The 24186-nt window shown below is 54.5% G+C and overlaps 10 protein-coding genes across 10 annotated transcripts; 4 read left to right on the forward strand and 6 right to left on the reverse strand.

The window, feature by feature from the left end:
* Window positions 1-1310: 1310 nt before the first annotated feature.
* Window positions 1311-3053, reverse strand: BKA78DRAFT_333707 (putative fatty acid desaturase; the record flags this gene model as incomplete). Its single annotated transcript, XM_066890116.1, has 2 exons — window positions 1311-2802; window positions 2851-3053. 2 exons carry the CDS (start codon window positions 3051-3053, stop codon window positions 1311-1313), a joined length of 1695 nt encoding a protein of 564 aa, XP_066740003.1.
* Window positions 3054-3654: 601 nt separating this feature from the next.
* Window positions 3655-5427, forward strand: BKA78DRAFT_258040 (uncharacterized protein; the record flags this gene model as incomplete). The annotated part of the gene is made up of 1 exon (XM_066885243.1): window positions 3655-5427. The coding sequence occupies one exon, from the start codon at window positions 3655-3657 to the stop codon at window positions 5425-5427; it is 1773 nt and encodes a 590-aa protein (XP_066740004.1).
* A 1119-nt stretch (window positions 5428-6546) lies between these two features.
* BKA78DRAFT_299597 (uncharacterized protein) lies at window positions 6547-7089 on the reverse strand (the record flags this gene model as incomplete). The annotated part of the gene is made up of 2 exons (XM_066887075.1): window positions 6547-6838; window positions 6899-7089. The coding sequence occupies 2 exons, from the start codon at window positions 7087-7089 to the stop codon at window positions 6547-6549; spliced, it is 483 nt and encodes a 160-aa protein (XP_066740005.1).
* Window positions 7090-7659: 570 nt separating this feature from the next.
* Window positions 7660-8988, forward strand: BKA78DRAFT_299598 (uncharacterized protein; the record flags this gene model as incomplete). The annotated part of the gene is made up of 1 exon (XM_066887076.1): window positions 7660-8988. The coding sequence occupies one exon, from the start codon at window positions 7660-7662 to the stop codon at window positions 8986-8988; it is 1329 nt and encodes a 442-aa protein (XP_066740006.1).
* A 663-nt stretch (window positions 8989-9651) lies between these two features.
* Window positions 9652-10402, reverse strand: BKA78DRAFT_325718 (uncharacterized protein). Its single transcript, XM_066889382.1, has one exon. The coding sequence runs from the start codon at window positions 10009-10011 to the stop codon at window positions 9685-9687; it is 327 nt and encodes a 108-aa protein (XP_066740007.1). The 5' UTR covers window positions 10012-10402; the 3' UTR covers window positions 9652-9684.
* On the reverse strand, window positions 10159-12762 carry BKA78DRAFT_257279 (alcohol oxidase; the record flags this gene model as incomplete). Its single annotated transcript, XM_066885170.1, has 11 exons — window positions 10159-10297; window positions 10436-10551; window positions 10604-11136; window positions 11196-11380; window positions 11437-11617; window positions 11676-11932; window positions 11982-12162; window positions 12211-12294; window positions 12344-12522; window positions 12571-12660; window positions 12710-12762. 11 exons carry the CDS (start codon window positions 12760-12762, stop codon window positions 10159-10161), a joined length of 1998 nt encoding a protein of 665 aa, XP_066740008.1.
* A 722-nt stretch (window positions 12763-13484) lies between these two features.
* On the reverse strand, window positions 13485-13961 carry BKA78DRAFT_45632 (uncharacterized protein). The gene has a single exon (XM_066893218.1). It carries the CDS (start codon window positions 13865-13867, stop codon window positions 13610-13612), a length of 258 nt encoding a protein of 85 aa, XP_066740009.1. The 5' UTR covers window positions 13868-13961; the 3' UTR covers window positions 13485-13609.
* A 2616-nt stretch (window positions 13962-16577) lies between these two features.
* On the forward strand, window positions 16578-20070 carry BKA78DRAFT_45644 (DDHD domain-containing protein). Its single transcript, XM_066893219.1, has 3 exons — window positions 16578-17090; window positions 17149-17542; window positions 17591-20070. Exons 1-3 carry the CDS (start codon window positions 16839-16841, stop codon window positions 19867-19869), a joined length of 2925 nt encoding a protein of 974 aa, XP_066740010.1. The 5' UTR covers window positions 16578-16838; the 3' UTR covers window positions 19870-20070.
* Window positions 20071-20847: 777 nt separating this feature from the next.
* BKA78DRAFT_257592 (uncharacterized protein) lies at window positions 20848-22686 on the forward strand (the record flags this gene model as incomplete). Its single annotated transcript, XM_066885201.1, has 3 exons — window positions 20848-21127; window positions 21183-21955; window positions 22156-22686. The coding sequence occupies 3 exons, from the start codon at window positions 20848-20850 to the stop codon at window positions 22684-22686; spliced, it is 1584 nt and encodes a 527-aa protein (XP_066740011.1).
* A 1122-nt stretch (window positions 22687-23808) lies between these two features.
* On the reverse strand, window positions 23809-24186 carry BKA78DRAFT_325728 (uncharacterized protein). Its single transcript, XM_066889383.1, has one exon. It carries the CDS (start codon window positions 24074-24076, stop codon window positions 23834-23836), a length of 243 nt encoding a protein of 80 aa, XP_066740012.1. The 5' UTR covers window positions 24077-24186; the 3' UTR covers window positions 23809-23833.

Below are 24186 nucleotides of genomic sequence, written 5' to 3' on the forward strand. Positions count from 1 at the left end.
TGCCCCTTGTCGACAAATATCACAACTTCCGTCATCTTGCATGCATTCCAACAAATCTTCAGCACATCGCTTGCTCTCCACACGTACCTACCTACCTACCTACCTTCCTACCTACCGAGGCTTGGTAGCAAAAAAAAGTCATGGCACCCGTAGCTACGACTACTCCCTGTAACTCAACACAAAGGACTTTGTGAATTCCAACATCAAGTGGTGCGTAAGGCGCTTGAATGCTCCCTAGACGCACGCACGCCTTTCTGAGATGGAGAATTCCCATGCGTCCGTGGTCGCTCGTTTGCATCTCTCTGATCACTTTGACTTGGTTTCTTGCCCGTGTGTGCCACGACTTTGGCTACCAAGCCACGTGCCTGCCTACCTACCTACCTACCTACCTACCTACCACCCGAACGCCACAACAACCCATTCAAACATTCAAACGCCGACGCCCCCCCCCCCCCCAAACACAACCCCTCCTCTCCTCCCCGCCGTCCACCCGAAAAAAAAAAAAAGAAAAAAGAGAGAGAAAATAATCGAAACCGAATTTGCGAAACAGCGGCTGCAAAACTGCCATTAATCCTCATGGAAGCTTTGACCTACCTAGGTAGCCACACCCGCCGCCGCGGCCGCCGCGCTTCCAACGCCTCAGTAAGCGGCGTCGTCCTTGTCATTCACTTGAAGCACCATGAGGAGCTTTCCTTTACGCGGTGAGGTAGTTTGGGGGGGCGCTGGCTGGCTGTGCAGGTGTTTCGCAAATTCTTTGGGTGAGCTCAATAACTAGGACGAGCGTCTGGGTGGAATTGGAGGAGTGCTCGATGAGAGACAGGGAGGATGTAGAGGCTGGATGATCTCAAGAGAGAGAGCTGGCCGGGTATATATACAACCGTTGAAAGTTCGAGTCCACATGCCACAACCAACTCAACTCACACACTCGGCGCATAACACGTTCAGATACCAGCTGTCTATGGGATTTGCGTGTTTCTTTCATTTATGCTCAGAGTACATTTTGCGTTTTCCAGGCCCGGCCTGCCCTGCTGTTCCATCATCTCCGTAAATCCCAATGCTCCTTTCATTCGTTCCAATCCATCCCACCGTCGTTCTTCGTACTACTACTACTACTACACTACTACATGTTGTCTAGATGCAATATGGGATGCATGTCTAATACCATACAACACACAAATGCCTTTTTTGCTTTTGGCTCTTGCTTGCTTGCTGCAACGACAAACGACAACACATGCACCCGTCAATCAATGCGTGCGTGCAAACAAAGCCCGCCGTCTACCCAACCGACAACAACGCAATCATTACCGTTCTCAATGCAGCCCCAAGTCGCCGCTCTCGGCCATGCTCCTCTGGCACGCAGCCAGGATGGACGCCTGGCGCGCAACATCGCCCAGACGGCCAATGACCTTGCGGTTGCCATCGGCAAAACCGTACAGGCCGTAGGGAATGCCGACGTCATCGCAAAAATCCATGACGAGGCGCTGGGCCTGGCGCAGGTTGTGGCGGGGGATGCGGGGGTAGAGGTGGTGGATGGCCTGGAACTGGAGGCCGCCATGAAAAAAATCCAGCCACTCGGGGCAGTCGACGTCCATGGTGGTGCGCAACATCTTCTGCGCGAAGCTCTCGTGCGTCCCCAGGTCCGCCGTGCTCATGGCAAAGTGGGAGAGCGTGATTTGCACGTGGATCGGCATCGTCACCATGTTGGACACGAGGATGAAGGCCAGCCGGTTCCAGTAGCCTGGGATCCCGCAGTACACCACCCGGTACCCGTACCAATACCAAAAGATGATCTGGCCTGCGATTTCGAACCACCGGTGCCACCATGCCGGGCCGCGACGCGGTGCTTGCCCTCCGAGCAGATATTCCCATGACAGGCGGTAGAGGTTGAAGCGGCCGAGAAACAGGATTGGGTAGTAGAGCCAGTGTTGGTACTGGACGAGGAACTTGGCGGCGTCGTCAAACTGGATGATCCTGTCGTAGTATGTCGAGCTGATCGAGTTGAAGAAGCGGTGCGTGATGGCGAAAAAGGGGAGATGCTGAATATCCGGGTCGTGTTCCGCAGAGTTGGTGACGATGTGGTGAACATTGTGGCTGCGCTTCCACCAACCAAGCGACAGTCCACCTAGGAAATCCGCAATGATGATTCCGATTACCGTGTCTATCGTAAAGTCGTGCGTTATGCCCATGTGGCCGGCATCATGGGCGGTAAAGACGAGCTGGTGCCAAAAGCAGCCCAGGAAGAAGGCGCTGGTTCCGTACCAGCCCTTGGACAAGAAGAAAAGGAACGTGGAAAAGAACATGGCATATCTGGTCGCCTCGATCAGATATGACGTGTAGTTGCATTTGTACAGGCCCGCGTCCTGGATTTTCTTGTCCAGCACGCGATATTTGCGGACAATCTCGTCCTGAACCTCGGGCTTCAACGGTGGGTATTGGGCCAAGTCGAGGTTGATCTCTTCCAGCGTCTTTGCGTCGAGGTGCGACATTTTGGGCTTTTCCTCCGTGTCTTCGAGCTCGACCGAGGAAATGGACGTTGCGGAGCTGTGCGCGGTGTGCGGTCTGCGACGCCTTGCGTCATGCTTGCCTTCGGCGGGTTCGAAAATGGGCGACGCATCGGTCGAGCTCTGGCTGGAGTCGTCCACGTCCGTCTCGGGACAGCTGGTGTCGGAGTTGAGGGCGTCGAGCTCGGCCTGGGTGCGAAAGTTGCCACCTTGAATTGGAGGGACAAAGTTGACCCAGCGACCTTGGACGCGGCCAATGACAAAGGCATTCATACGCTGCCTGGCTCCGGCAGAGTGTAGGCTGGTCATGTCAGCACCTAGTTGAGCCGTGGTCCCAAGTGGCACCTACGCTGTGACTTCGTCTGTGGCGTCCCGTCCAACCATGTGCTTGATGGCCTTGTCACCACCTGGATGGTACTTGATCCACGCATCGCACTTGAGGACCTTGCCGTCAACAATAACAATATGCTTTCCGTCGGCGATCAATGCTTCGATTTCGGGTCGAGAGAGCATCTTGTCCTTCCGAGAGGACGCAGGGAGCGGTGAAGACATGGCGGGCGCGGTGAGTGTCGAGCGAATGATGGAGCAGAGCGGCAGGCAGAAATAAAAAGGTCAACGAAAGACGGTAGGCGCAGTTTGAAACGTGTTGTCGGGCATCTCTGTGGCTATGTTGGGAGTTGGGAGCCGGGTGCGCAGTTGTTGTAGGGAAGAGACGTGGATGTTTGAGCCGACGTAAAGAGACGACGGGAAGACCCAGCAGGTGAGCCGTTGGGCCTGGCGTCAGGAGATGGTAGGCAGATGTGGCTGTAACGAAACACAAACGCTCCACCTTGCCGATCCAGTCTCCAGACTGAGGTGCAGTAGAGGAAGACTTGGGGTAGCGTCTTGCGTCGCTCGCCTGATTATTGCTGTCGACTGCACTTGTGGAGAAACATGGCGAGCTCCGTCTCCCGAACGCCGCACTCGTCAATAATCCAACCAGACGAGATGCATTTCGTGTCTTGAGGATGGCGCTTGATATTGAACATAAATTGCCGGAGAAGACCCACTCGCTACTCGACGACGACCGTTGGCTATCCGCTTCCATCACCATCTCCATCTAATCCATCGCCACCTGCCCCTCGCTCGACCCTACAACTCACTCCCGTCTGCCATGGCCTACACCTCACCTCCCACCATCGAAGAACTCGCAAAGGAATGGCTGCGTTTGGACAAGGATGCCTCGACACGTGACGAGATATACAGACTGCTCGTCAATGGTGAAAAAGCAGAACTCGAGCGCCGCCTCAGAAAAAGAATTGCTTTTGGAACCGCCGGACTTAGAGCTTCCATGCAAGCGGGCTTCTCCCGCCTCAACTCCCTGACCATCATCCAGGCCTCCCAGGGCCTCGCCGCCTATCTCTTGGAAAACGTCCAGGGAATCCATCACCGTGGTGTTGTTATTGGACACGACGCCCGCCACAATTCTGAAAAGTTCGCCAAACTCACGGCCGCCGCCTTTGTCGCAAAGGGCATCCGGGTATGGTGGTACGAAGAGACTGTCCACACACCGCTTGTGCCCTTTGGCGTCGGAGAGCTTGGCGCCGCTGCCGGCGTCATGATTACTGCTAGTCACAATCCTGCCCAGGACAACGGCTACAAGGTCTACTGGGGCAATGGCTGCCAAATCATCCCGCCGCACGACGTCGGCATCGCGCGCGCCATCGAGCAGAACCTGGAGCCCGTCACTTGGGATACCTCCGTCGTTGACGAGGGCAGCTTACTCATCGAGGGAGCCTTGGGCCTGGTCAGAGACGCCTACTTTCGCGCCGTGAAGCTGTCTGCGGTGCCTGAAGACGCGCAACTGCCATCCGAAAGGGCGGATCTGAAGTTTGTCTACACGCCCATGCATGGTGTTGGATTGCCGTACATGACGCAGGCGGTCAAGAGCATAGGGTACGAAAACAACATGGTCGTCGTCAAGGAGCAAGCCGAGCCAGACCCCGACTTCCCCACGGTCAAGTTTCCCAATCCAGAAGAAAAAGGAGCCCTGGACCTGGCCAAGCAGACGGCCGACGCGTCCAACATATCGCTCATCATCGCCAGCGACCCGGACGCCGACCGCCTTGCCGTTGCCGAAAAGGTCGACGGCGCCTGGCACCAATTCACGGGAAACCAAGTCGGCGTGCTGCTGGCGTCACACATTCTGTCCACCTACCCGTCCGACCAGCCTCGTTCCAAACTCGCCATGCTCGCCTCGGCTGTGTCGTCGCGCATGCTGGCCGCCATTGCGGCGCGCGAAGGGTTCCATTTCTGCGAGACGCTCACGGGCTTCAAGTGGCTGGGTAACGTGGCGCGCGACCTCGAAGCAGCCGAGTACGACGTGGGCTACGCGTACGAGGAGGCGCTGGGCTACATGATTCCGTCGGTGGTGCATGACAAGGACTCGGTCAGCGCAGCAGTGTCCTTCCTGACGGCGACGGCGCGCTGGCGCAGCCACGAGGGTCTCTCTCCCTTTCAAAAGCTGCAGCAGCTCTACCAAACGTACGGCTTCTTTGAGGACGCGAATACGTACCTCGTCTCGCCCAGCCCGGACACGACGGCCGCCGTCTTCGCCGCCATCCGCGCCCTCGGCGACCCGTACCCGAAGACGCTCGGCGGCAAAAAGGTTCTCAGCTGGCGCGACCTCACCGTCGGCTTCGACTCGGCAACCCCAAACAACGTGCCCACGCTGCCGGTCGACAAGACCAGCCAGATGATCACGGTCGAGCTCGAGGGCGACGTCACCTTTACCGTCCGCGGCAGCGGCACGGAGCCAAAGATCAAGCTCTACATCGAGTGCAAGGCGGCGAGCAGCGCCGAGGCGCAGGCGGGGGCGGATGCCGTGCTCAAGGCGCTGGTGGCCGAGTGGTTCAAGGTGGATGAGTTTGGGCTGAGGTTGGCTTGAACGTGACGATGCGCAAATGACGGATATGATGGATGATTTGTTTCCTTTTTTCTCTTTTTCTTCTACTCATTTCTCAGGCGAATTTGTCGCTGGATCTTTCACGCGAGATGATGCTAGACTTCAACACTGGTAACGTCTACATAGATATGGCATCACAGACTGCATGCATGTACGAGGCAGACAGGCGCTCTTTTGGGAGTTTTTCTTCGTGCTCTCGGCGCGATATTATGGTCAATTCAACAAGTTTCATCAAGCATGCTTCCATCACAATTTCAACTTCTTTTCCCCTCCCGCGTCCCCGACCACCTCGGGACCGTCGTCCATAGACGTTTGAAGTTGTAGAAATTGCCGTTTTTGGCCTTCCAAAAGAGGCAATGTCCAAACAACTTCAAACGTCTAGTTCGTCCCCGGTGGAGTAGGGACGCTTGATTCTGGGGACGCTCTCCCCGATCAGGGAAGGTTCTTGTGGTCCCTGTCCCAAAGAAAATGGGGACGTCCGTCCCAGATTGCACGAGGGTGGGACGACGCTTTCCTGTCCCCAGACCCCATTTCAGATTTCGTGGGAACAGTAGCCGCGGTTCCGATCCCTAGGTGATGGAAGACGATTATGGGGACGGTCGTGATCCTCGTTCTGGGTACGGTGGTCCCAGTACTTCCTGGGACGGGGACAAGACTTCTGCTGCTGCGCGTCCTCGCCTCTTGAGAACGAAATGCTGCTTTGTCCAACCAAAAGATGTCGTATCTTCACAGCTTCATATGTCTAGGTCGTTCAGGAGACGTGATTGTCTATTTGCTGCTTATATTTAAGCTGTGTAGGGCTTGGGCGCTTGCTGCCCACATTCCATTTCTAGTATCCAAGCTCAGTCCCTGCATCTAAGCTCATTTCATGCCCCCAAGCCTGATCCCCAAGCCCAAGCTCAACCCACTGAGTCGAGATGTGTGTGTCTCGGGAGCTTCAGGCGCTGAGCACTCCTATATCGCCTTTGACATGACGTTCCAGTTGCGACCCACTGTAGCAATTAGTTGGTCGCCGCTAAATACATATGGCGCACTTACAGCTCAGCGAAGTCCCAGTCCCGAGTCATGGCGAGCTAAAGGACTGTAGTCCTCTTTCTTGCCTCAGATCGGCATGGTGCCAGATGGACGAGTATCAGCCTGCTTTTCAGCCTGCTCGTCCTCCTCCTCCGAATGGTACGCCGACATCTCCTTGATCTTTGCCTTCTGGATCTGTTCGGCCGTCATATTTTCCCAGCGCTTGTCTTCCTCCGCCTTCTGCTCTTGCGCAGTCTTGAGCCAATCACGCGCCTGCTGAAGTACTCCCTCCAAGTGGCTGACGATGCCGTGGCGGGCCTCTGCGCGGGCGATCTCGAGCATGCGTGTGTAGAGTCGAACGGCCTCTTCACCATGCTCACTGAAAGTCGGTCAGCTCTCGAAAGTCTGTTCATTGCGGTGAGGTAGTTGTGTCTCTTACACTGCGTGGTCGCCAGACTTGGTGAGCAACAAGTTCATATTTGCGCGGTGGTAGTCGCCGAGCCTTGACTCCAGCAGAATCAATCGAGCCATGCGAAAGCCTGTCTCAGTGTTGCCGTTTTGACACTGGCTCCACGCTTCATCGCAGCGAGGTCCAATAGCGCGGTGAAAGTTGGAGTTTGCGCCCGACATACTGTTCAGGTGGGTAAGTTGGTAGGGGAAGAAAGGGTGAGGTGTTTGAGAGGAGCAAGAAGGATGTGAAGCTTCTCGTTGCAGCCAAGGTTATCGAGGCTTAGTAGTGCGGGTGACTGCGCTTGTCTAAGAGCACTACGGTAACTCCAAGGTAGCACCGGGTGATTGAATGCTCCCTGTAGCTATCCTTTCATAAGTTCACAAGTCCAAGTTTCTAGGGAGTAAGGTTCTTGATCACTCTCTGCATACACGCACATGTCTTGACTTCAAAATTTGGGCACTTGAGGTGAAGTCGCCGGACGACGAAGTTCGAGAGCTTCGCCTCAAGGAGCATTCAAGCACACCGCACCGCTTTCGAGTTTTCACGGTACAAGCGAGTTTTTCGTTGCTCCCGCGAATGTCATTCACCAACTGGCAAGTTGATGAAAATAACTCGCGAAAGAGCCTTTGCCTCCGCCTTCCAAAGTCTGAACTACAGCGCTAATAAGGCACCAGGAGCCCTCAACCGTCCGCGCAACCGACATTTTCCCACTGCAACGCGCCTCCCAGAACCTCAAACTCCCCTCCACCATGGACGAAAGTAAACGACACAAACGAGATCGGTCTGACATCTCAACCGCATCCATGTCGGCGCCAATGCCGAAGCGCTCTACGGGCAAAGGCCCTGCTCAGTCTCAGCCGGAGAATTCTTTCGACCGCAACCCAGCTATGGCCTTCAACGCTCAAGATCACATCGAGGCCGCTGACAGATTCGCATCATTCTCTTCTGAGGATGTGCTCTTCAATTCAAACAATTTTGAGCTAGAAACTGCCCTGACGAACATTCAAATCGTCAACTCCCGCATGCCGTCCAATACACAACGAACGACCTCCTCCGACGAGGCTGCATCGGAACAGAAACAAACAGTGCAGTATTTACTGTGTCACGGTCCTCAGGCTGGCATCAATTGGCAGGGAAATGTTGAGCCTATCGGCGTCAGAGAGGAATACTCCCGGTGGTCAATAATGGTTGTCGACGGGGAGAAGACACGCTTCTATGCGCGCCTTTTGCGGAGCGAATACACCAAGGCAGAGGCAACAACGATCGCCAACGTCGTCGCTTCAGTACTGAACTGCTGTCCTCTCTTTACGGAGTGGATCACGAGCGAAAAATCGCCCAGAACAAAGTCAACCTCGCATTTGCTCACCCTCAGCATGTTCGAACGATTTGCCCTGCCGAAACGACCAATCCGAATCATCAGCCCATGCTACGTCGATTCGGAGGAGAAAATCTTACTCCAAGTTGACCTGGTCGATCCCGTCACAAACGAAGTCTGGGAGTATAATGAAGGCTGGCCAGCAAATTGCATGCCCGTCAATGTGCAAGTTGCAGACATCGGAGACGGCTTTCAGATCCGCTCAGGCCAAACTGGCGACAGCTACGTGGGCAAGACCCATGGCTCATTCCCGTCTGTGGTGCCCGACAGACTTGATCAATCAACGCGCAACAAGCTTCAGAATCTTGAAAGAGTGGCCCGTCATCTCTCGTCTCATCTCACCGGACGCATGCTGACGAGCGACGCGGCACTTGCGATTTCAAACTCTGTATTCCGCAGCCTCACTGGCCGCTTCAGGCACAGAGAGGACACAAATAAGAAGGGCTTCGGTGTTAAACGGAGTCGCGAGAATCAATTCACCTTGCTCCGTCCGGACGAAGAGGTGGACAAAGACACGTCGGAACTCCTTCCTGCTTTGAAATTGCGCTCCCTCAGTCGCGGATGGGCTTCATCGGTTGTGGAAACAATGGAAAACGCATGGATTCAGACAGGGGATGTATTCCAGACTTGGACAGTGGGCGCAAAAGCTGCAGACGAGGCGGAGTTTCTGATCGCATGTGGCGAACCCCCACCGATTCCCTGAACTGACGCCGTAGAGAGCGCAAAGATGGAATGGTATCTAGGCGCGAAGTGTGGTGGCAGGAATTTTGCAAGACAGCCAGAAATTCATACCTTGGAGTCAGGGTCTGCCATACTCGCAATGCAAAAATCCAGGTCAAGATACTACACTCTCCGACATTGTGAAAGAGTCACGTGCCAGGTAGACAATCAAACATGATGCGAGACTTGCTGGAAGAAGCCCTTGTGAGAAATTTCTTGAAGCAGTCTTGCGAAGCTCTCCCTTAGTTTGCTTAGTAGGTCAATTAAAGACAACAGATGGGCCGACACTTACACTAGAAGAGCAGGATACTTCAACCTCACATATGCCTTCCGACTCGGTGATGCAAGCATCAATACGGGGATTGATCTTAGACACGGGAAAATGGACAAGATAACAAGCACTCGCGTCCCACATAGCTTAGAGATGAGAAACAAATAGACAGTGACAAGTCACAATTGAGCTTCCAGTGAGGTGATTTCTTCTAGCGAGACAACGTATCTATGATTCTAGGCGAGTTCCGCTTGGTACTGCCCGCCCTACACTCACCAAATAGCAATGCCTGATGCAAATATCACATCACTCTTTGAGGCTTTGACATCAGCATGTCACATGCTTCACGAGCACAGCAAGTGCAAGACTGGAAAGCCAAAGGAAACACCTTGCGATACACTACATACCCTACATACGTACGACCACGTCACCGCAAGTAGGCAAGCACAAAACGACAGCCAGAAGCCTGAGAGGCACCAGCGCAAAGGAAGAGACCGACAGATCAGCCATCCATTGAATCAAAAGAAGAGCAAGAATGACTAAACGAAAAAAGCAGGTGCATTTGGGGAAGGTTGGGGGGAGCGTACACTTCGTTTCGCATTTCGTGATTGGGATTGGGGGTAGGCCGACCTGAAAAGGACAGCGGACAGCAGCGAACAACAACGGTACTTTTCGACCACTTCCGATCCTCGACAACAGCCGCCGATGACATCCTCCGTCAACACGCCGCCTCATCAACTCGTCACTCGTTCACGACATCGACAATCTTCCTCGCCTGTCTCCCGTCCGACGCAACCCTGCCGACAATAGGGTAACAATCATACCGTGCCGATGACCCCCGACACGCACGAGGGCGACAGGGCCGACGTCGAAGCGACGCACTTACAAGCGCGAGAGGTGGGTGACCTCGCTGACCGCGTGGTAGTTGGGCACCTTCATGTCGAGAGCTGCGCCGGTGTAGCCGAGATCCTCGCCAGTGAGAACCGCGCACTTCTCGCCGATGAGGAGGGCAGTCGAGTAGCTGCGATGGGTGTTAGATCGATGTGGTGTGGTTGGAGAGGGAAAAGGGGTCGACAAAAAGGGGTCGAAAAGGGGGTGGTCAGGGGGCATCCATAAGATGACCACCCACGACACAAGGGTTTTAGGAATATAAACTCACGTGTTGCAGCCCACGTTGTCGGGGCAGACGGACAGGTCGGCAACCTTGAGGTTCCTGACACCGTGGACGTTCAGGCGCTCGTCGAGCACGCCATGCTTGACGATGGAGTTTCCACCCTGAAACAAATTGTTAGCTCAGCTTCAAGAGGGATTGATAAGGCCGTTTTACTCGAGGTCCAATTGAGCACGTTCCCAGCGAATGCCAGGTACTTTCGACATGACGCTTCACCCATTCCTCAATGGCAAGCAAGTCCTCCTTGTTGTAAGGCAGATCGCCGCGGATGTTCGCCTTGTTGGAATTGATGTGGTTCGAGGGCGCAACCTTCGCCGCCGGCTCGAGCTTACGGCTCCAGCTGCCGTGGGTAATGTTAGACGACAGGTGGTTGGGACCGGCGTAGGCGTTGGTGGTGTCGAGGTCCATGTCCTTAGCCGAAGCCGGGCTGTCGTACGGGAAGAACGGGTGCATGCTCTGCACCTCTCCGGCGTACGCGTCCATGCGACGGGCCGTCTCACGCGACTTGATATAGCCCCAGACCATGGGGGCCATGTCGCGGCGGTCGTTCATGAAACCCGCATCGAAATCGGGCGTGTCGTATGGGTTGGGCGACACAATGTGAGTAGAGCCGCGCGAGAACGGGTACTCGAGGAAGTGGAACATGGTAAAGAACTTGCCAGGCGGCATGAGCATGTGGTCGCCGTACCCTGTGACCATGTTAGCCGAAGTGAACGAAAAAGGGGTAATTTTGGCAGTGCCATCTTACAGCCGCTGATGACCGAGTAGTGCATGACGGGCTTGTCGGGCTTGTTCTTGAAGTAGCTCTCCCAACCAGACCGGAATTCAGGGAATGGCCAGCTGTCGATCCACCTGAGTTCCTCCTCGGTGGGACGAACCTTGACACCGGCGTCGATACCGTTGGTCGCCATGGGACCGGTGCCGTTGAGGTTCCTTTCACATTGTCAGACTCCCATGTCAACGTTCGAGCGCTTTGAAAATTTACTTACCATTGGTCGATGACCTTCTGCTGGACGATGGGGTCGCCGCGAACAAAGTCATCGAACGACTCGGTGTCGGGCTTAGCCCGGTACGGGGCGAAGGTCAAGTAGTGGTCCTGGAAGTTCAAGCCGACACCGGGCAGGTTGACGATGGGGCGCACGCCAGCCTTGCGGAGCTTCTCGGGGTCACCTATTTCATCCAGTCAATAAAATCGCCTCAGGGCCACGACGCACATGGTAGGCATTACCGATTCCGGAGCGCTGGAGAATCAGCGGCGAGCTAAGAGTGCCGCCAGACACGACGATTTGGCGGCGAGCCTTGTAGAGCTTAGGCTTCTGGTCAGGAGACAGGGGCTTCGTGGGGACAGTCAGGACGCCAGTAGCCTGGTCACCCTCGATGACGACCTTGTCGGCCTTGGTGTTGCAAACGAGGTGCAAGTTGGAGTGGTGGGCCCGGGTCGAGTGAATGTAAGCATGAGCCGAGTCGGATCGACGGCCAGTGTCACTAAACATCATTAGCAGAAGGCACATATACCAAAATGGAAGGAGCATACCGGTTGATCCACTTCAGCCAGTGCTCAGCACCGTGGCCCGTGACGAGGTCCTGGAGGTCGTCGGTCACGGGGATACCCTGCGACTCAGAGGCGCGCAAAAAGTCATGCATGATCGGATACGTGTAGTTGCCAAAAGAAACCTTGATAGGGCCCTCGAAGCCGTGGATGTCGCGGTTTTGGCCTGCTGAGTCAGCCTTGCGCATATCGAGGAATGGTCAAAAATACTCACTGGCGCGCTGGTAAGTCTCATGCTTCCTCATGAGAGGAATGAGTTCCTTTGTAGTCCATCCTTTGGCCTGGAAGTCGTCGTAGTCTAGGCGGTTGTCAGCTTGTAGAACGATGTTGATGTTGGAAAAGATTACCTGAAGCCGAGGCACGAGTATACATCATGAAGTTGATGGAGCTGCCACCACCCAACACGTGGGCAACAGGGACGACAGCGCGACGTCCAGAGAGCCACTCAGAGGGCCGAGACTCGTAGAACGAGGCGGTCTTGCTGTCGAGCTTCATGTTCCTTGGGTAGATACCCGGGCGGTAGACCCTGGCCCACCATTAGCTGGAGACCCTAAATTGAACAACGCAAACGTACCAAGGGTTGTTCAAGTTGCTCTCGCCTGCCTCGATGAGCATCACCTGGAGACTGTGGTCCAGGTTCGCCAGGCGGCCAGCCACCACGCAGCTATTTCCTCGTCAGTCCTCGAACTTCAACCATTTCGACCAACACTTACCCGCAAGAGCCGCCACCGACAACAATGATATCAACCTCGTCCGGAATCGTCATCTTGAAATCTGTCTGATCAAAAAACTCGAGGTACAATGGGAAAATTCACAAATCAAACAGCAGGAGGGCAATTCACAGAATTCGACCCAGGCCTTGGCCTAGAACAGCAGCAGGTGCGGAGCCATATTTATCCCCTTAGGAACCCCGCTCGTTCGATCTTCGGGACGAAGGAAGCAGCGGCCAGCGGCTGACAGAGGTCCAGTATCAACCCTTGCGAGCCCAAGGGTTATCCTCTCAAGGTCCGGATGGTCTGGGTCTGGGGGAGCGCCTGCTTGCTTGCTTGCTGCTTGCGTGGAGAGCCTGTGCCAGGGCCATCCGGAAGTCATTCTAAGCGCCGCACAAGCCCTATCCCCCCGCTCCAGATGCAGGGTTGAAACTGGGACTGGCCGGCATCGTCAAGGTTGGCGGCACGTTATTGGGGAGAGAGCTCCCCTGATGCGTGACTTGCCGCAAGCCGTTTCCCGGGTTTGTGACGTTCCTGTCGAGTTGCTGGTGCCAAGGTCGACTGGGCATGCCTTGTTACACGAGCTCTCAGTGGTCTTTTGCAAAGTCCTCCAGTGGAGCTAGTGTGGAGTTGATATTGGCGTGGATGGGGCATGTCCTGCGCCCCAAGCCACCCGAAGAGCTACCCTGACTGATCAGAGGCAACTACCCCTGTTTAAGCTAGCTTTGCAGGACCCTTAGGCCAGCTTGTGAGCTGTAGGTTCCATTGCCCATCGAAAGACCTTTGAAGAAATCCACCAGCTCTTGCGATTGGAAGACAAGAAGACACAATTGAAACAAGACCAGGTCCAAATTCAAAGAACGTCTCTTACCTTGCAGGTAGAGGGTGCTTCCGTCCCCGCACTCAAAACATGTCAGTACCATGCAGCGGGTACCCGGAATTCCCCACAGACGTCAACCCCCAGTCTCGGGAGACAGGGAGAGCTTCTTGCGGGAAGCGCCTCAGCTTATTTCCCCGCATTACGTTTGCCCGCTTTTCCAATTTTGTACGCCGCGAGGAAAGGACAAGTCGGAAGAAGACGTCTTGACCCACCCAACGCCGCTTAGGATCGGTTTGGCCCGCACCAGAAATTCGCATCAGCAAGACGGCGAGCAACGCCATTCAGCAACTTAAGGTTTTTGGCGGACCCAGCAACGTTGGCCAACCACTGGGGTGTGGTGGCTGGGTGTGGGGTAAAGGCTATTGCTGAGCAAAAACGCGGGGAAGAATCCTGGTCTTTGCAGCTAAATCCATCAACCAACGCTTCTCCTCGACATTCCGGTCTTCTGAACACCAAGCTGGCGAGTCAGCTTAGCTCTTCTGTACACGCGTTTGAACCTCATCTGCCGCCGCAGCAAAACGTCGGACGTGAAGGAAGGGCTTCGTGTTTGAGGAGTGCGAGGAGGTCATCAGGAGTGGTGGGGCAACATCCACGTCACTGGGGAAGGGCCATGCCAATGATCTCGTGATGCAGATGTTGAGCGTACAGAGCGGACACTGGCGGACCCAATTTGTCGCAGGCGTGTGTGCTCCAACAGTTTCGCGTGCTTCTGGGACCTGAATCAGCTCAATTGGTGGAATCTTTCTAGATGCGCGCTTCTTGCCCATGGCACTGCGGATCTCGTTAGTTTTGGTTTGGATATTGATGGGATCCTGCCATAGATGCTGCAGCTACTGCTGCTAGACACCATTTCTGCCAACAGGTGGGCAAACTGCCGTGCTTCTGTACTCTTGGTGTGCAGTCCATGCCTCTGTCTATGCCTCTGTCCACAGCCCTCTGGACCATTCCCTTTACCAGAGAAGAGGACTTTTCGCATAATGTGGATTCAGCTGTCTGAGATGTGCATGCGGGGCCCAGCCGGGCTGCATCCTCATGCTGAAGCTTGTGTGCAACCTTCGAGAAACAGCAATTCGGTGTGACCGGTGGCTCGGTGCAGAACGTCAATCACCGATTGGGCAGTAATAAGGCCCTGAATCGAATGATGGTTGAGCCGAAAATGACGACGCAGTTTCTCCTCTCAGGTGTAGTCGCAAGTATCAGGGCAAACATTCCGCGGATAGTCCATGGACATCAGAGCACAGGCTAATAGATCCGGAAGGATGGCTTGCTACCGTCTCTTGCATCAAGGAATTCCATCTTTTGTTCTACCACTGGATCCAGCAGAGGATTGGAGAATCAGGACTTGAGATGATGGCTGAGATCAGCTACTAGCAACTACCGTGGACGCCGACTTCAACAAAACGCGTTCCTATAATTGAGACGCAGAATGTGTGAATAAGGTCAGTCCTCGATGGTGGCGCAATGCCCAGAAGAGCATATTTCTGGCTAGCGCGGTAAACGAGCGCGAGCGAGTCGTTGTGAATCCGAAGGACCCTTTTGCTGAACAGAACAAGTGCCGCTCACGTGGTTTGATGGTCGGTACCTGACCCGGGGGATCCAAACCACTTCGGACCCTCGTCCAGACCAAAGCACCCTGCATTTTGAGCCGGCGATCCGAACCAGATCTGCTGCTGACCGATAAATTCTTGTCAGATTACCAGTTCAGTCGTCCTTTCCAACTGAGTGCAGATTCGTACCTGGCGGGAAATGCCTTGCTTTCTGCAAGTCATGCAGCATCGTGATGTTGTGAAATCAAACTGACCGCCTCAACGTTAATCAACCCCGGTCACCTGCAGATGCTACCACTGACTCGAGACCGAGAGCGAGCAGTGGAGGGCGGGAAAAGCTTCGCGCTCGCTTATGCAGCATTTCAAAGACAGGAGTCCAGAGCCCGCCTCTCTTCTCTGGAATGATACCGCGTTCGGACTAGGTCGGAGTCTCCAGGCGTATTTTGATGGTGGTGACGACAGAGGCAATTATTGCTTGGAAGAAGTCATGAACGGAGTTCGATGAACTCTACGCATCATTGTGCCATAGTAGGTGGACATCGGATTCTTGTTGAGTGTGCCCCGTTTCGGAGGTCCAAGTGGTGTTGTCCCTCTGGTGTTGCCCCTTTAGGCCAGTTCTCTTGCTCCGAGGCGAAGGAGGAAAGAATTTCCCGTTTGGGACATGCTTGTATATTGATGGCTGGAAGATGTTGAACGGCAGCAAGGCTTGGCTGCTTCTTTCGGTCCCGCTCTATGCCCGCAGAGGCACCCGGATGTTCGGCGAATGGATTTTCCAGATTTGACCACAATGGTCTTCACTAATGCCGAAGGGTGCTGTGCGTTGTGCCGAACTGGGACGGGGCATGAGGCCATGGCAGCCAAGGTAGAAAGGACCGAGGTAGGACTAGCGGGCGACGAATGAAAACACCGACTCCAAAGCTTCATAGTCACCAAGGAAGAGTGCATGGGGTCAGGGAGCATTCATATTCCTCGCAGCCAGAAAGACAGCGCGTGCCATCTCTACAAGCATGATCACGAGGAGCAATCAGGCGCTTCGTGTGTGATGACTTGGAACAAATATCTGGCTGTAGGCATTTCCTTGGCACTTGTCGCCGTCTTAATGGAGTCGGTGGGAAACAAAGCGAAATTGGATCCCCGTAGTATTGGAAAGCGATTGTTCAATATTGTCGGTACGAGGAGACATGATGCACGGCCCACACGGACAAAAAGAAGCTTACTCCGAGTGACTTCGGTTGGCATGCGGGTCGGTTCGCGCCGAAGAGGCTTGAGACGGCAGTGGAGCAGGGCGTCGGCACGGTGGAGATGTTTGATGGTTTTGTAGCGAATGAAGAGAGGTGGTGTTTTCAAGAAAGGGAGTGAAGACCGGCGGACCGAGCTCGGGTAAGGCTGATTGATTGATACGTCACAGCTTGAAACGCTCCGTCAACCGCTTCCGTTGCCGCACGTCCAGTCCATGCGTCCTCTACTCGCCATTCTTTAGCCTCATCTCCGCCCCATTAGTTACTTGTTCTCTATAGCTTCTCTCTCGTTTCAACCTCTCTGGCTATACCTCCTCACATTATTCACGTTGGCCCGAATCCCTGCTTCGTTACTCCATATCCTGCGGCACGGCGTCCCTGGCCTGTCCGCCGACAACCTTGCCAGGTACCCGCAATCGTGGTGGTCAACAAAGCCCCAGGCCCGTGAGGGCCAGCCCGGCCGCATCATGACTGCGCCGGACGCAAAGCCGTCGTCGTCATATCTTTCCGCTGGTATCAACGCCATATCGCCATGGGGCTCCCGCAACCAGACTCCCAAGACCCATCCAGCTCCCGAGGGAGGCGACACTCCACCAGAAATCAACCTGGTCCAACAGCGGGGCGCCGACCACACCGTCAGCAACAGGCATCGACTGAGCCTGTCCAAGTATCCCAAGGACTGCCCGTTGCCTACGGTCCAGTGGTTTCACGCTGTCGATGTAAGCGACTCGTCTGTCGAAACGGTATCAGCACGCTAACACGACATGCTGCATCCAGGTCCCTAAACGCAAAGCGCTACCTTTTGAAGCATCCACGAAGCCAGACAAACCCCAGCAGCCCAAGAAATGGAGTCCGTTTTCTCCGGGAGATTCGCGCGCGATCGAAGCCACCTTCCAGAAGCTTTGCGACGAAGCAGACGCCGCCGCGCGACAGAAACAGCAGTCCCAGACCAGCGATCCCGAAGAAAACATAAAGGAAGAGCCACGGCAATGGCAAATCAAGGAGAGACATGTGCGTTGGGAAAGATCTGAACCAAATGGCGTACTCAAGGCCAAGGTCCCTGTGAATGAGGACTTTCTGTTCGACGTCGACGTCGAAGATAGGGAACTTTCACCTGCATATTGGATAGGCCCCATCTACGAGGTCCGCAGAGGGACATGGTTTTACCAAGGTAGGTATCCTGCAACGTGTGCTAGACTCTCCTAACCAACGAGTGTAGACAGCGCTACTGTCCTCAGGCCATGCGACGAGAATCTTGCTACGCAGCTTGAGGAAGGTTACATCAAGGTCAAGCCCTGGCGCTTTGTCGAGCGATCTCGTTCCGTATCTCATCCGAAATCTCGGCCAACTTCTCTTCAACCTGGCGAAGATCCAAACAAGACGAAGACTGGCGTTTCACGATCTGCATCCATGCATTCTCCAAAAGCCTCTGCTTCAGGCCTCGACAAGGAGATGGAGAATACTGCAAAAGACCACGAGTCAGATGACAATTTATCCACGCAAGAACAGTCCAAGGCGCACAGACTTTTCGGAGCTCACATGAATTCAGTCGTTACCTATCAAGATTCCACAACAGCCTGGCTCTTAACTGACGATTTTCTTTCGCGGATGAGCAGCACCATGTATCAACGATTCGCAGGCGGTGGTCACTTTGCTGGTGTTAAACTAGTCCGTGGTTACATAGATCTGAAGGCAGAAAGAGAAAAGGCCAAGAAGAAGACAACCAAGGACGGCAAGGAGATTGAAACAGAGACCAAGGCTGGTGGCACTGCGAAACAAAACGAGCACGAAAGCGAGCCCTCGTCTGGCAACCAAAGCGACGCCGAAGGCGAAGCACATATTGAAAGTCGCCAAGAATCTCTAGAGCGCCACGTCTCGAACCTGATATCATCGGCTCAGAACGAGGACCCGTCCAAAGAAGAGGAGGAAGTGCGCATGCGAGCAGAAAGGGAGATTCGCGAAGACTACAAGGAGCAAGAAGGCGACGAGCAGGACAGAGAGATTGAGCACTTGCTGCTAGTCACCCACGGCATTGGCCAACGTTTGGGTATGCGGGTTGAATCTGTCAATTTCGTGCATGATGTCAACACGATGCGCAAGACGATGAAATCAGTCTACGCCAGCTCGGCTGATCTTCAAGCGTTGAATGGAGAAGTCGAAAAACAGACCAAGAATTGTCGTGTCCAGGCCCTTCCCATCGTGTGGCGACATCTTCTGGACTTTCCCAAACAGAGCTTGAAGCACAATCGCAAAGAGTTCGATCTAGGCGACGTCAATTCGGCCGAAGACGACGAGTATCCGACCCTCGAAAACATCACCGTCGAAGGAGTGCCGGCAGTGCGAAACCTGATAAGTGACTTGGCGCTGGACATCCTTTTGTATCAGAGTCCGGCGTACAAGGGCCACATCTCCCGCATCGTTGTCCAGGAATGCAATAGAACCTACAAGCTCTTCAAGGAACGGAATCCCAACTTTAAAGGACGGGTCAGTCTTGTTGGACACTCGCTGGGATCTGCCATCATGTTCGACATTCTGTGTCGTCAAAAGGAGGAAAAGACCCATACAGACCGGCACCGGCACCACCGCCGCACTGAAGAGGGCCTTAAGTTGGACTTTGAAGTCGAGGACTTTTATGCGCTCGGGTCTCCCATCGGCCTTTTCCAAATGCTTCGTGGAAAGAGGATCGCCGCACGTGGAATGCGCAACGGATTCCAAAGCCAGAGTCCCTTGGGAAGTACCGACGATCCGTTTGGCGAATCTTCCATGAGTGGAGCTACCATTTCGCAGCAGAACCACTTTGAGATTACAACCTCGTCTCCAAAATGTCAGAGCGTGTTCAATATTTTCCATCCTACCGATCCGATTAGCTACCGACTGGAGCCACTCATTTCTCCCGCCATGTCGATTCTCAAGCCTCAGCCATTGCCTTATACCAAAAGAGGCATATTTGGCGCGCCCGTGGGCCAGGGACTCCAAGGAATCGGCGCCCGCGTAGGGCAAAGTGTGTCCGGTCTCTGGACCAGTCTTAGTTCCGGAATTGCCAGCAGCCTTCTGAACCGCAGCCTCGGCATCACAGCCGACGATGGGTCGAAACAGGGAAACACAGCCGTTCAATCGCGCGTGCCTCTATCCGCAGGTGCTGGGACCAACATTTCGGGCGGCGTCATTTCGTCGACTGCCTCTCCCACAACGGCGGACCCAGAGAGCGCAAACGAAGAGCGGAGGCGCAAGCTTGCGCAGCAGAGTGACGCATCAAAGACCGAGTCCGGTGACGAAGGCCAACACCCGCCAACGCTGATCGACTCGGAAATTGAGACGCTTTACTCGGGGTTCCAAAAGCGGCGGGAGAGCCAAGTAAGTGATGCGGACAAGCGAGAGCTTGGCGAAAATCCAGAGTGGCAAGAGCTCGAGGAGCGGAGCCGAAAATTGAGGCGGGAAGAGGCCAAGGTGAGGGCTTTGAACAGCAACGGCCGAGTCGACTACAGCATCCAAGAGTAAGTTGGAAAGCAGTGGCGAAGTGGTGAGCAGCAGCGGGCTAACAGGCAGCAGGGGCGCGTTTGATATTTCTCTATTGGCCAGCATCGCCAGTCATTTGTCGTACTATGCCGACGAGGACGTCAGCCACTTTATGATTTCGCAGCTGCTTGCACGACACCGGGTGCTCAAGAAAGCCAAGAGCGTGCCCGAGTTCAAGGTGTAGATGGATTGTGCATATGGCGTTTTTGGATTATAGGCGTTGCAGGGCAAGGCAGGGGTTGATTGACAGGCGTTGTTGATGGTGGTCAGCATGGGGCGAGCAACAGTACATAGGATCAACCACACGCGGTACATGGCAGAAACGCCGACGTCAGAGTGGGAAGTGTGCATATACAGCAGTGGATGAAAATAGAAGTGTTGACCTCACAGCCTCGGCGGATGAATTGCCCTGCCTCGTATCAGAACAAGGTCGTCGCAGAGAGCAACAGTACGTAGTCGGTGGGCAAAGTGGGGTCTAGGCTGCCAAGTTCGGGATTGTATACACCAGGCTATGTAGAGTTTTTCTGCGGGAGCCATGGTCTCAGAATGCAGGAACAGATGGCGGCCACGAGGGAGGCGATGTGCCAGCGGATGTGGACCATAGTGCGCACCTGTTGGGCAGCACGAGGCTGAAGAACAAACACATGGTGACATGGCGACGTGTGCGGCGGGAATGGAGTTGGAGTGAAGCGAGCGAAGCGAGACGTCGGAGAGTGACATCACAGCGGCGGTGCTTGCTGTCAAGCCACGGCGGCACATCCTTCCCGGTCGTCTCAGCCTGCCCTACCCCGGGCAGCCAACTACACTTCGTTGTCCCCCCAATTGACATGCTGCTTATCAACCTCGACGACCCTCTGTCCTGTCTCAACTCGTCTTCTGCTCCTCTGCGTCCTCTCCCATCCTCGAGTCGTCGACTGGCGACTGCCCTTCCCCACATCTGGCCGATCAATCGACAGCACTATGCTACAAAAGGCAACCCTGCTCATCGCCCTCCTGGACGCGTACGCACTCGCTGCAGCCGTTCCAGAGCCCACTCGCTATGCCGTACGCCATGGAACGAAGCCGCAGGATCATCAAGCTCCCCTTGCTGCTCCCGACCCGGCAATCACTCCTTCGCCCGCCCTGACCTATCCGACCAGGACCCGAATGCACCGTCGCAACATCATCGACGATGTAAAGAGCGACGTCAAGTCGGTGCTAACCCAGCTGGGCTCCGACATTCCCAGCTATGTCGCCGATGGTATGCGACCTCTTCCAATCTCATTGGCGCTTTGCTGACCCGATTGCCTTTGCAGGCGTCGCCAACTTCTTTCAAGATTTTCCGTCTGGATCGGCGGTTCAGACATCGCTCGGCCTCAGCGACGAGCAACTCGCTGCTCTCCCAACCAATGTGCTGAATATTCCCCCATATGGCAATTGGACCGATCAGGGCTGGAACGTCAGGTTTCACGGCAACGTCTACAAGCAGCCAAACACCACGACCGAAAAGCTCAATGACCTGGCCAACGTCTTTCTCATTGGCACAGACATCCAAGATCTGCCTGCGTCGCAGCAGGACCAGGCGCGGAACCTGACTGCCTCGATTTTCGTCGTCCAGCAGGGTAATGAGACGGTTTCAATGCACCTGGAGCCTGCCCCCGAACAAGGAGCTAGCGGACAGTCGGGTGGAAGCGGTGCAGTGACGCCTTCCGGCGGAGAGCAGAACCTGACTCTGCCGTACAACACGACTGGCGAGGGCGACTTTGACGTTTTCCTTCCAATCGCCAACACAACCGGCGGTCTGCTCGCGGGCAACGAAACCCAAGAGATTCAGCGTCTGAACGTGTACGCCAATGGCAGTGATTTGGGAAATGCTACGGCTTACCTGGTTCCTCCCACGGGTCTTACGGTCATTTCTGATATTGATGATATCCTCCGGGTGACGAAAATTTACCAGCCAAAGGAAGGACTCCTCAATTCGTTCGCCCGCCCGTTCACGCCGTGGCTGAATATGCCGAGCATCTATCAAAACTGGTCGGATTCCTTGCCTAACATGCACTTCCATTACTTGACAACGACCCCAGAACAGGTATGTGCAGTTCTTTGGATGGTTACGGTGTTCGCAAAGGAAATGTCAACTCCAATGCGATGCCGGGTTGCTTCAATATTCCTCGTACACACATCTTGTTTGGACACCAACTCTCTGCCAAGCAACTTTGCGCCAAAACTTGGAGTTGACGTTTCTTTCGTCCCACACTGTGCCGCTTTATACGTGCTAATATAGTCCAGGTTACTCGCAATTACATGGATTTCATATACAAGACCTATCCTGGCGGCTCTTTCGACACTCGGCCCCTCAATTTCAGCGACGTTGACGCCACCCTGTCGATTCGCAAATTTTTGCTCGACAAAATCTTCCAGACCTTCCCGCAGCGCAAATTCATCCTTGTCGCCGACACGTCCAACTCTGACGTCATGAAGGACTACCCCCAGATGGCCAAGCAGTACCCCGGTCAAGTGCAGTGCATTTTCCTGCGCAACACGTCTGCCACCGACGATGACAAGTTCCCCTACGACACATCGGGCTTCAAGGACCTAAACCAGCAGAGCTACATGTTCTTCAAGGTGCCAGATGACTTGACCAATCTCGACATTGCCGGCGGCAAGTGCTACAACAGCACCATTCTGCAAAACGTCACGTTTGGCACGCAAGATGAGCTGCTCGGCATCCATGGCGCGGCAGCTGCTGTGGCGCCGCCCGGAAAGGGCGGCTTGGCGGGGCTGGTTGTCGCTTTGGGAGTTGCCATGTTAATATTGTAGGCTCCGTGCTCCTACACGCTTCCTTTCTTCTTCTCCTCTGGCTCTTTAGGCTGGATCCTTGTTTCGTTTCTTGAGTATTTTTTCCCCCCTGAGCGGGTGCGTTGGGTTTGCAGCTCTTTGGATCTCACGAGTTTCTTTTTCATTCTTATTCTTCGATTCCCCTGTTACGACCTTTTTGGCTACCTGTTCGGGAGAGGTGGTGGTGTTGGGTGGCATTGCGCCTTTGGATCGCAGCCAGGCTTGAAAATTTCTTCATGCTTCCTGTTTATCTGCTTTCTCCCTCTTGCTTTTGCTCCCGTCCGCCGTGGAGTGAAATTTTCAATGTGCAAGACGCGGATGAACAATCGTCATGACGTCTTCTTACCGTCTTGCCTTCCTTTGCTGCTTTCTTTCGCCGACGCAAGCCCCAACCCCTGTTTTTGCCTTCGATATACCTACTGCTGTGTTTTGCTTTTCTCATCTCTCTCCCTACCTACCTGTCCACCTACCAGCCCGCCCGTCCTTGGCAGCGGCTCTTGCTCCGCCAGACTGCGCTGTGTGGTCTGTAGGCTAGGCACCCGCCCGTCAAAATTCCTCTTCTTTCTCGTTCTTGGCATCGGCGTTGGTCGGACATGTCGCGCATTTTTTCTTTTCATCTTTGTTCTTTCTTCCCCGAATGAGGCTTTTTGGTGTGGGATGGCGTGGCGTGGTTTGGATTCGGATCAGCGATGCGAGAAGCACACACACACACACACACACACACACACACACACACACACACACACGAGGAACGAATGACGCGATGAGGAGGAGTTGGACGCAAAGTTTGGGAATAGCGCGAGGAAGAGCGGCGGTTGTTCGTTTGATGCTGGAGGCATGGCTGTGGATACATAGGCAGGTGAAAGGGCAGCAGTCAGTCGCATCGAAAAGCCGATGAGCGTAAAAGATTCATACATCCATATTGTCTCGCTTTTGCGCGAAGGGAAAGAAAGCGAGCAGGGTAGCAGATGGAGAGATGAAGAGACGAAGCGAGGGGATGAGATGGGATCGGTCTCGCTGGATTATTACTATTAGCATAGGATAGGCGGCTGTAGCTTGAGCCGGCAATCAAAGCATTCATCCAATTCAAGGTGGCAGAATATATACTGCGATCAAAGGCAAATCAATCCTACGTGTCTGGTTGGGCGAATGGAAGGCAGTAGTAACCTCGAGTCGTGGTTCCCGTCACCAACGAAGCACCAACAGGGTTGATTGACCACCACAGCTTCACGTCGGTCTGTCTTGTGTTGAAGCAAAGAAGAAAAAGACGAAACAAAGTTGCTTTTGGGGGGAGGAGAAGAAAAATGACCGCGCAGTCACACCTCTCTGATAAAACTGTGCAGCACACAATTCCGACCCGAAGCCCATACATATTCCAGCCAATCCAAAAAAAGAGAAACAACACCAGAACCCCCCCCGGAAGATGGAAATTGAAAAAAGGGCGCCAGCCATGCTCTAGCTCCACCCCCACCCCCGTCTACC

Source organism: Phyllosticta capitalensis (genome assembly GCF_038381095.1).
Source record: "Phyllosticta capitalensis strain CBS 128856 chromosome Unknown BKA78scaffold_11, whole genome shotgun sequence".
NCBI lineage: Eukaryota > Fungi > Ascomycota > Dothideomycetes > Botryosphaeriales > Phyllostictaceae > Phyllosticta > Phyllosticta capitalensis.